Here is an 11,528-nt window from a genome sequence, read left to right as displayed (position 1 = left end):
AATTTATAACCACTCTCCCATCTTTTTCTTCCTCCAGGGTTTCTGTGTATTTGTGTTTGTCCTGGTAGTATATAAATCTTATACTCAGGGATCTTTTTGAAGAGGTTCTTCTTTGTCTTGCATATATATATATATTTTTCTCTTGTCATCCACTTTTTTTAGAAGACTTTATTTATATACTAGAGAGACGGAGATCACAAGTAGGCAGAGAAGCAGGAAGAGAGAGAGGAGGAAGCAGGCTCCCTCCTGAGCAGAGAGCCTGATGTGGGGCTTGATCCCAGAACCCTGGGATCATGTCTTGTCATCTACTTTTATCAGTCTTTTTGTTTGTCTGTTTTTGTTTGTATACTTCATAAATCTTACCTTGGGGCCCATTTGGGCTGAGCCTTCTCTTTTATTTCATCTTTCTCTTTTTTTCCTGTCTCTCTTAATCTCTCTCTCTCTTTTTTTTTCCTTTTTATCTCTTTCTTTTTTCTTTCATTTGGGTGGGGAATCTTGATTGCTCAGAAGCATTCCAGGGTGCACCTTGACGGCACCATGGTCGATACATCCAGCTACATCCGTTCAGCCATATCTCACCAAAATGACTAGGAGGAGGAATGCCCAACAGAACAAAAATTCAGAGGATGGGCCTTCTACAACAGAGCTAATGGCTATCGACATAGACAATATGTTGGAAAGGGAATTCAGGCTAACAATTATCCAGGCAATAGCTAAGTTGGAGAAAGCAATGGATGACCAAATGGAATTGATTAGGGCAGAACTGAAAGCCACCAGGATTGATGTTCACAATATTCTAATTGAGTTCCAATTAGATTTTAAACTACAGACTGTAATCAGAGATATAGAAGGACACTACATAATTCTAACAGGGACTATAAACAAAGATGGTCTAACAATGTAAATATCTATGCCCCCAATATGGGACTACCCCATTACATAAGAAAACTATTAATCAAGATAAAGAGCCATATTGATATGAATACATTAATAGTAGGAGATCTTAATATGCCTCTCTCAATAATAGACAGATCATCCAAGCAGAAAATCAACAAAGAAATAAGAGCATTGAATGACATATTGGACCAGATGAACCTCATGAACATACACAGAACATTCTACCCTAACAAAACAGAATACTCATTCTTTTCAAGTGCACATGGAACCTTCTTCAGAATAGACCACATACTGGGTCACAAAGCAGGACTCAACTGATACCAAAAGACTGACATTATTCCCTGCATATTTTCAGATAACAATGCTTTGAAACTGGAGCTCAATCACAAGGAAAAGTTCGGAAGGAACTCAAACACCTGGAAGCTAAAGACCACCTTGCTTAAGAATGCTTGGATCAACCAGGAGATCAAAGAAGAACTTAAACAATTGATGGAAACCAATGAGAATGAAGACACTTTGGTCCAAAACCTATGGGATACAGCAAAGGTGGTACTAAGGGGGAAATACATAGCCATCCAAGCCTCCCTCTAAAAAATTGAAAAATCCAGAATACACCAGCTGTCTCTACACCTTAAAGAACTGGAGAATCAACAACAAATCAAACCAGCTCCACACACAAGAATGGAAAAAATCTAGATTAGAGCAGAGATCAATGATATAGAAACCAGAGATACAGTAGAACATATCAATGAAACTAGAAGCTGGTTTTTGGAACGAAACAATAAGATCGATAAACCATTGGCCACACTAATCCAAAAGAAAAGAGAGAAAGCCCAAATTCATAAAATTATGAATGAAAAGGGAGAGATCACAACTAACCCAAAGGAAATAGAAATACTCATCAGGAGTTACTATCAACAGTTATATGCCAATAAGTTAAGCAACCTAGATGAAATGGATGCATTCCTGGAAAACTAAAAACTCCCAAAATTGAACCAGAATGAAATTGACAACATGAATAGATGAATATCTAGTAACGAGATTGAAGCACTGATCCAAAATCTCCCAAAAAACAAGAGCCTAGGACCTGACAGGTTCCCTGGGAAATTCTACCAAACTTTCAAAGAAGAATTAACACCTATTCTCCTGAAGCTGTTTCAAAAAATTGAAGCAGAAGGAAAACTTCCAGCCTCTTTTATGAAGCCAGCATTACCCTGATCCCCAAACCAGGCAAAGACCCTACCAAAAATGAGAATTTTAGAACAATATCACTGATGAATATGGATCTATGCCCCCAATGGATCCCCAATTGTATGCTAAGATTCTTAACAAGATCCTAGCAAACAGGATCCAGCAGCACCTTTAAATGATTATCCACCATGACCAGGTGGGACTCATCCCTGGGTTGCAAGGATGGTTCAACATTCACAAATCAATGAATGTGATAGAACAAATCAATAAGAGAAGAGAGAAGAACCACATGGTCCTCTCAATTGATGCGGAAAAAGCATTTGACAAAATTCAGCATCCGTTCCTGATTAAAATGATTCAAAGTATAGGGATAGAGGGAACATTCCTGAACTTCATAAAATCTATCTATGAAAGACCCACAGCAAATATCATCCTCAATGGGAAAAAGCTCACAGCCTTCCCGTTGAGATCAGGAACACGACAAGGAAGCCCACTCTCACCACTCTTGTTCAACATAGTGTTAGATGTCCTAGCAGCAGCAATCAGACAACTGTCATTTGGAGTCTCCAAACCCAGCAGATTCCTGCTGTTCGCTCCTGTCCCAGGAAGGAGGTGGTCTCCACAGATCTTCCAATTGTGGGGACACTGCTTGAAGAGCAGTGGCTTGGCTCTGACTGGGATCATAGTTTAAGGTAAGCCTGAGCTGTGAACTGATTCCTCGGCTCCATCTCTGGAGCTGGCTTCCTTGCCCCAACACCTGGGAGCTCTGCCACCCTCAAACACTCCTGGTCTTTTTGTGACCCTATGGGTCCTGAGACCACACTGTCCCCATGAGGGCTCCACTCCCCACTGAGCCTCTGGAGCGACATCCCTCAGTGGAGCAGACTTCTAAAAGTTCTGATTTTGTGCTCTGTTGCTCTCTTACTTGCTGGAAGACGGCCCCTTTCCCCACAGTCTTCCTGTAGGTTCCCTTGCATCCACTTCTCTGCACATTCTACCTTCCAGAAAGTGGTCAATTTTCTGTTCCTAGAATTGCTGCTCTTTTTCTCTTCCTCCTCCTATTGAGTTTGCAGGTTTTCAGTATGGTTTGATAACTATCTAGCAGAACTCCTGGGGCAGGATGATACTTCAATCTCCTATACCTCCGCCATCTTGCTCCTCCCTCCACATGTAGTGTTTTATTCTATTCTTTTCCTTCTTCTCTGAAGGGAAAATATGGTGACTGGAGCTTGTTTCTGATTTGAAGGAGTGGGAGACAAGAGATTTAAAAGAGCAGTGTTCATGCTGATGTGGTGCTCCGTGCCCAGTAAGTGAGGGTTTGAAGCTTGGACTTGGAAGTGTTGGTGTTCAGGGAGGATGTTGTCTGAGTTTCCCGCACACAGAGTCACTCAGCTTTCTGCCTAAACGGACCTGATCCTGCCTTTTGAAGGGCAGCTTGAAGGTGGCTTGAAACCCTAGGACACTGGAAGAATTATCTGGAAGGGACACCTCAATGGGCCAGTGTAGACAAAACCAGTGAATTCCAGAGCTAACGATGAACATGTTTCTGAGACTGGAGTTGGCTTCTCTGTGAGCAGCATTGCGCTGGGGTGGAAAGCAGTCTCTGGATTTTAGGAGTCACCGTGTCAGCAGGTGTGAGCCTGAAAGGGGAGTCTGATCAGATAGCTGGGAGACTGTGAGTCCATGGCAGAGGGCCTTCACTCTTGATGCACAGGCCAGCTTACTCCAGGGACAGGGCTCTGCTCCCTAGCCAGCCCTCCTGCTGCAGATGTGATAGGAAACTTGCTTTCTGTTTGGTTCTCCAACCCTCTTCTCAGCAGGGGGCTTGGTGTGAAGCAGCCCACAGGCAGCATTATGGATTCTTGCCCAGTGTGCCTCTTGCTTCCTTGGAAGAGACATTGCAGTTGTCCTCTGCCTGGTGCCTGTGAATTCAGCCAGCAGAAACACTTCTTCCAGAGCCGCACCCCTGAGAAACCCTCCACTTTCCCGTGTTCTGTAGAAGAGGCCGGTTTTCATTTGGAACTGAAATCTCAGCTCCTACCATTAGGTTTCAAGGCCACCAGTCTCCTTGAAGCTCTAGTTCCACATGGGCACTGACATGTGAGACTGACACCGATTCTGGGCAGCCTGCTGCTGTTGCTGCTGCTGCTGCTGTAGGCTCCTTCCTGAAAAGTGTGGAGCAAAGCCTGGTTTGTGATGATATCCCAGGAAACAGGGACAGGTGCCCCATTCTGCCACAGCATGGGAGGATGCTGGACCTCAATCACAGGTGGCTGGTGTGGGATGGAGAGATGTCTGTTTCCCAGGACCTTGGTCAGAGGGAGATTTGGACCCTGGGATGCTTCTCTGCTCAGCTCTCTATGCTCAGGCAAGGGGAGGACGTGTGTGTGCTCACCTGGAATCGAGGAAGCTGTCTGGTTTCAGGTTTCATGTGCAAGTGGTTTCCTCTTATGGCTCATTTTTCTGATGGTCTTCAGAGTGCTGGAGGGGGGAATCATTGTTCCAGGCATCCTGGCTGTGCAAGAGCTATGGTCACCTTTTCCCCCAGGGCTCTGGACTAGGAAATCAGAGGGAGTCCATGGTGAAACCATCCAAGTAGTGTACTATTCCCCCCTTGCCAAGATGGCCTGGTGACTGTGATAACTGGTCTGGAAATCGAAAGCTGGAGACAGGGCTGGGGAGCTGAATGGGAAGTGGCTGTGGTGCTTGCTATTCACATAGGGTGCAGGTGGGTCTTCACTAGGAAGGTGATGCTTGAGTCAAGTTCAAAAAAGAGTGAATGATATCAATGAAGAGTCTTCTAAATTGTAGGGAAAGCATATGCAAAGGCCCTGGGGCAGGAGCATACCACCTATGTCCAGGAGGAGAAAGCCCTGTGGCAACAGGAGACAGCTTAGGACATGACCTCAGGGAGGTGACTGTAGGGTGACAGAAAGCCATGCCAGGGCTGTGACCCCATGGGACCCTGTTTCATTGGGCCATCCTAGCTACAGTGTTGAGAACAGATGACACAGAGTTGAAGATGGGCAAGGGAGGTCAATGATGAAGCTTTCCCAGGAAGTCGTACAAGAGATGGACTCCAGTGTGGACCAGACAGGCAGCCTTGAAAGGAGCGGTTAGTGCTATTCTGAGTACCTATTGAAGATGGAGCTCACAGGATTTGCTGATGGGTTGATATTGGGAATGGGAGAAAGGAGGAATTGAGGTAAGTCCGAGCTCTTGTGGGTTGTCCCGAGTGAGGTGAAGGAGTAGGTTTCTGGGGATAGGAGATAGTCCATGTTCCACCTGCTGAGAAATGTGCCTTTCATAGTGGTCCTGTGGATGTTTGCGTCCAGGAGAACTCTGAACTTCTACCCCCTCAGCGACTTTCAAGTACAAGTCTTCCCCACTTTTCTCAACGTTCATGGTAAGACACTTGGCTTTTTCGAAAGATCTATGTTATTACACAGCTCCAGTAGCAGGAATAAAACTGAAGAGGATTTCTCTCTTATGAAAAAAGTCAAAAAGTGGGTATCGCATTCAACATTTGTTTTGTGGGGAACCACTATAGAGGGGGCGTGCACCCCAGCCAGCTCTTTCCTGGACACTGCTCTCCACGTCCAACTACCAGCACTTTGAATTGTGTCTGTGAGCATCTGATGTGCTTTATCTCCAGTTATTTTGGGCATCTATTAGGATGTTGTGTCCTGAGTCCTAAGAAGAGCCAAAAAGAAGGAACTTTTGGTGTCTGAGCATGCTCACTCATTTTTCTGTAGAAATGAATGGTCATTCCTTTTTCCGTCTATGCCACTTCTGCTGTGAAAGTTTTCCTAGGAACACTGTACTTTCAAGTAGTGGGGGAGCCTGTGCTTCATCCTGCAGTGTTAGCTTTTGTTTCCATACTGCACAGAAGATTCCACGACTTGTGAATTTTATCACTCAAACATGACACCTTTGAGTACCTTTACCTGTTTCTCCCCACCATCCCTGAATCTGGAACCACCCATCTGTTCTCATTATCTATGCATTCAGTATTTTTTTTCTATGTGGAATGTCTGTGAGAGCCTCTGGTGTTTGTCTTTCTGTGTCAGTTACTTAGCATAATGCTCCCCAGGTCAATGTTTCCATGTCTGGTTATTGTGAATAATACTGGCATGAACATGAGAGTGCATCTCTCTTTTGGAGGGAGTGTTTTTGTGTTCTCCAAAGGAATACTCAGTAGAGCAATTACCAGGTCATGTGGTAGTTCTATTAATTTTTTCCAGAAACTCCATAGCGTTTGTCACAGTGGGTGCACCAATTTCCATTCCCACCAACAGTGCACAGGGTCCCCTTGTGCACACACCCTTGACCACACGTGCCGTCTGTCTCTGGGACAACTGGCATTCCCACAGTTGTGAGGTGAGAGCTGATTGTGGTTTTGACTTCTCTTTCCCGATGACAATTAGTGATGCTGAACAACTTTCTCTGTGTCTGTTTGCCACATGTATACCATCTTTGAAAAGTGTCTATTCATATATTCTCCTCAGTTTTTATTCAGTTTTTGTTTGGATTTGAAGGAGTGTTTTGTGTATTTTTGGATATTAGCTTCTCCTCACAAATAGTATGTGCAGATATTTTATCTCATTAGAGAGGTTGCCTTTAAGGGTTTGATGGTTTCTTTTGTCATGCAGAAATTTCAGTTTGGTGTCCTTCCACTTGTTTATTTTTGCTTTTGCTGCCTTTGCTTTTGGTGTCTGATGTAAGAGTCTCTTCCCCAAAACCAGTATGGAGAAACTTACTACCTGTGTTTTCTTTTTAAAGGTTTATGGATTCAGTTCTTATGTTCAAGTCATTCGTCCATTCATAATTTGTATGTGCGGTATAAAAAAGTGATTCAGTCACATTCTTCTGCATTTAGTGTCCAGATTTCCCAGTACCGTTCACTGAAGAGACAGTCCTTTCCCCATTGTATGTTTTCTGCTGTGTCATAAGTTAAGACCATACATGTGTGGGTTAGTTTCTGAGGTTTCTATCTGTATTTCTTTCTTCTTCTTTCTTTCTTTCTTTTTTTTTCTTTCTTTCTCTCTCTCTCTCTCTCTCTCTCTCTCTTTCTATTCTTTCATTTCCTTCCTTCCTTCTATCTGTTCTTACAGTTTATTTGTTGGGAAAATATTTTTCCTGCCAGCATATGTGCATTGTGGACTTCATTGGCAACATCTTTGGTAGGACTTTTCTCTGACATCTGTGTTTTTATAAATGAGTAGCTGGATCTATAGCTTTCACCAGGTTGAATATTAGGGCAGAACTACTTAAGTAGTACTCTATTCTTCCATCAGACACCAGATTGTGTCTGATTTTCTTCTCTTGTGAGGTTCTCAGTTGTTATGATGGATATCTATATTTCCTTTTCTGTGGTAGGTTTATTAAAGTGAATTTAATTTTTTCTAAAAGAGTGGATTCTAAATCATCCTTATTTTATAATATACATGTATATAGAACAACATGTTTTAAAAATGCATTTATTGGTAGCAAACATTGGAACAGGACATCAATATTATAAATTCCCATTCAGAGTTAGTAATTCTATCAGAGCTAAGATTAAATATGCCTTTAATATATGAATGAATAAACTTTGCCAAAAGCACTATGATTATGAGTTTCCAAGCTTTCTGTTGTGTTCCATTGACCTGTGTATCTGTTTTTCTGCCAGTACCATACTGATTGATGACAACAGCTTTGTAATCTAGCTTGAAATTGGAGTGTGGTGACTCCAGGTAGCTTAGTCGCTTGTTTGCTTGCATGCTTGTTTTCTTTCTTCCTTTCTTATCAATGACATTATTTATTTATTTTTACATCGTTTACATTTGTATTCTAAATGTTTTTCTTTCACTTCCTTTTTTATTATGATCATATAATATGGTATTTGTTTCATGAGTACAGATGAGATCCTTCTGTTTCACACACCACACAGTGCTCACTACAGCACATAGCCTCCCCAAGCCCATCACCCAGCCATCCCATTCCCTCACCTTCCTCTCCTTCAGAAACCCTCAGTTTATTTCCTGAGATTGTGTCTCTTTGCTTTGACTCCCTCTCTGATTTCATCTTGCTTCCTTTTTTTTTCCCTCTTCCCCTATGATCCTCTGTCTTGTTGCTTAAATTCCACATATCAGTGAGCTCGTATGAGAATTGTCCTTCTCTGATTGACTTATTTCACTTAGCACAATACCCTTAGTTCCATGCATGTCATTGCAAATGGCAAGGTTTCATTTTTTGATGGCTTCATAATATTCAGTGCTGTATATATCCATATAGAGCCACTCATCTGTTGATAGCTGTCTGGGCTCTTTGCATACTTTGGCTCTTTTTTTTTTAAGATTTTATTTATTTATTTGACAGACAGAGATCACAAGTAGGAAGAGAGGCAGGCAGAGAGGAGGAAGCAGGCTCCCCGCTGAGCAGAGAGCCTGATGTGGCGCTCAATCCCAGGACCCTGGGATCATGACCTGAGCTGATGGCAGAGGCTTTAACCCACTGAGCCACCCAGGCGCCCCATATTTTGGCTCTTGTGGGCATTGCTGCTATAGACATTGGGTTGCAGGTGACCCTTCAGATCACTACATTTGTATCTTTGGGGTAAATACCCATCAGTGCAATTGCAGGGTTGTAGGGTAGCTCTATTTTCAACTTCTTGAGGAACCTCCACACTGTTTTCCAGGGTGGCTTCACCAGCTTGCATTCCCTCCAATAGTATAAAAGTCTTCCCCTTTTTTCACAACCTCACCAATACCTGTCTTTTCCTGACTTGTTCATTTTAGCCATTCTGACTGGTGTAAGGTGGTATCTCATTATGGATTTGATTGGTATTTTCCTAATATCGAGGATGTTGAGCACTTTTTAAAGTGTCTGTTGGCCATTTGGATTTTTTCTTTGGAGAAAGGTCTGTTCATGTCACTGGCCTATCTCTTGATTGGAATATTTGTTCTGTGGGTGTTGAGTTTGGCAAGTTCTTTCTAGATTTTGGATATGAGCCCTTTATCTGAAATATCATTTGAAAATATATTCTCTTGTTCTTTTTGTTGTCTTTTGGTTTTGTTGATTGTTTCCTTTGCTGGGTAAAAGCTTGCTATCTCGATGAAATCCCGACAGTTCATTTTTTTCTTTTGCTTCCCTCGCCTTTGGAGATATGTGTAGCAAGAAGTTGCTGTGGTTGAGGTAAAAAAGGTTACTGCCTCTGTTCTCCTCTAGGATTTTGATGAATTCCTGTCTCACATTGAGGTCTTTCATCTACTTGGAGTCTATTTTTTGTGCATGGTATAAGGAAATGGTCCAGTTTCATTATTCTGCATATGGCTGTCCTGTGTTCCCAACACCATTTATTGAAGACACTTCCCCCCCACCCCGTTGGATATTCTTTCCTTCTTTGAGGAAGATAAGTTGATCCTGGAGTTGAGGGTCCATTTCTGGTTTCTCTATTCTGTTCCATTGATCTATGTGTTTGTTTTTATGTCAGGACCATATTGTGTTGATATTACAGCTTTGTAATAGAGCTTGAAGTCTGCAATTGCATTGCCATCAACGTTGGTTTTCTTTTTCAACAACCCTTTGGCTATTCGGGGTCTTTTCTGCTTCCATACAAATTTGGGGATTGTTTATTCCAGTTCTGTGAAAAATGTGGATGGTATTTTGATAGGGATTGCATTGAATCTTTGGATTGTTCTGGATAGCATAGACATTTTCACAATATTTGTTCTTACAATCCATGAGCATAGAATGCTTTTCCATTTCTTGGTGTCTTCCTCCATTTCATTCATGAGTATGGTATCACCGGACCTGTGACCAAGCATTTCTGTCTCTGGCACACGACACAGTTCGGAGTCCCCAAACCCAGCAGACTCCTGCAGCAGGATCAGGCACCACTCCTCCTGGGGTAGGAAGGGGACTCTCCCCAATTGTGCCGCTTCTTGGGCCCCTTCTCAAAGAGCAGTGGTCAGACTGTGCTGTGGATCACAGTTACAACAAACTCGAGCTTAGAGACCACTTCCGGGCTCACTCTTTGCAGCCGGCTTCCCTGCTCCAGTACCCGGGAGCTCTGCTGCCCTCAAGTGCTCCTGGTCTCCCTGGGAGCCCAAGGATCCTGAGACCACGCTGTCCCATTGAAGGTTCCACTCCCTGCCCAGTCACCAGAGCGACATCCCTCACCAGAGCAGACTTCCAAAAGTTCCGATTTTGTGTTCTGCCCCTAGCACTTGGCAGTAGCCAGCTGACAGAAGCTCCCTCCCACCAGGGTTTATCTTCCCACCCATCAACTTAGACTCACTTTTCACTACTTCCTACCTTGTGGAAAGTGGTCGCTTTTCTGTTTGTAGAGTTGCTGCTATTCTTTTCTTGGATCTATGCTTGAATTTGCAGGTGTTCAGAATGGTTTGAGAGCTCTCTAGCTGAATTGCTTGTGACAGATGAAATGAAAATGTCCTACTCCGGGGAGTCAAGATGGCTGGGAAGTAGGAGGAGGCACCATTTCAACCTGTACCCTAAAGTGAGCTGATTACCTACCAAAGAACTCCGACCACCCATGAAATCAGCCTGAGATCAGAATTATACACGTCTGGATCTCTACAGGAGCAGAAGATGCCAGTGGCAGGTAAAGCAGACTGGGAGCGTCGACTGATATCGGAAGATAAACAAAAGGGGGAGGGAGCCACCAGAGGTGACCGATTGGAAAGTAATACCCCAACACGAGAGTGCTCTGCGTCTGGGGACCAGCATTAACTTGGAGTCTGGTTGAAAGCACTCAAAAAACAAAGAGCAAAGGATCGCGGGGGGTAATAGTGGGAACCTGGGCAGTTAGGGTCAGGGACCTAAGTCCCCCAACCCAGCACAGCCTCCCCTGGTGATGAGCCAGAGCGAGTGCGGCGGAGAAATCAGGTCTCTGTCCCTGAGCCGCCAGTGCGCCTGAATGCCAGCGTGCCCGAGAACGAGTGGGGTCTGGCTCCCCTGAGGAGCTGGGAGCCTGGCCAGACGGCAATCCTCAAACGCGCACGTCCCACACCCTCCCTTGAGATACGTGCTCATAGGCGCTAGCCTAGAGCTCTGGCATCCGGAAAAACCAGTTATTCCCAGCCCGGGACAGCGGGAAAATCTCAGTGTGCGATCTCTGCTCAGAACCTCTCTGGCGGTCTGGAACTGCCTAGACAGCCACCGCTGCCCTGGTTTTGGGTACCAGGAGGAGTTCCTGCATCCCCAGGGACAGTGACTCAGAACCGACTCAGCCAGCAGATTTTCCAAAACATTCTGGGGCTTCTCTCTGAGAGGGAGTTCTGGGTGCAGTTTGCTCTCCTCTAAACCTCCAAAAACCATCAAAAGCTGTCAAGGCGAGAGAAAGCAGATGAAAGAACATAAAACCCCCAGAGAACAAAAGGCTGAAAAAAAACAGTTTCCTCAGAGCTCAACCCCTTGAGGGGAGCGGGAGGACCTAA

The 11,528-nt window shown here is 44.1% G+C and overlaps 1 protein-coding gene across 1 annotated transcript in view; it reads left to right on the top strand.

The window, feature by feature from the left end:
- The first annotated feature begins 5,130 nt into the window (after positions 1 to 5,130).
- The window catches only part of LOC123927119 (E3 ubiquitin-protein ligase SH3RF3-like), an 80,080-nt gene continuing 73,682 nt past the window's right edge, over positions 5,131 to 11,528 (top strand). Inside the window, exons 1-2 of the mRNA XM_045981641.1 lie at positions 5,131 to 5,203; positions 5,399 to 5,494. Coding sequence (XP_045837597.1) covers positions 5,131 to 5,203; positions 5,399 to 5,494 — 169 coding nt within the window. The remainder of the gene's footprint in view (positions 5,204 to 5,398; positions 5,495 to 11,528) is intronic.

The sequence above is a fragment of the Meles meles genome, chromosome 16, assembly GCF_922984935.1.
Source record: "Meles meles chromosome 16, mMelMel3.1 paternal haplotype, whole genome shotgun sequence".
NCBI classification, from domain to species: domain Eukaryota; kingdom Metazoa; phylum Chordata; class Mammalia; order Carnivora; family Mustelidae; genus Meles; species Meles meles.
Note: the sequence above shows the minus strand (reverse complement) of the source record. Positions and strands in the feature narration are given on the sequence as shown.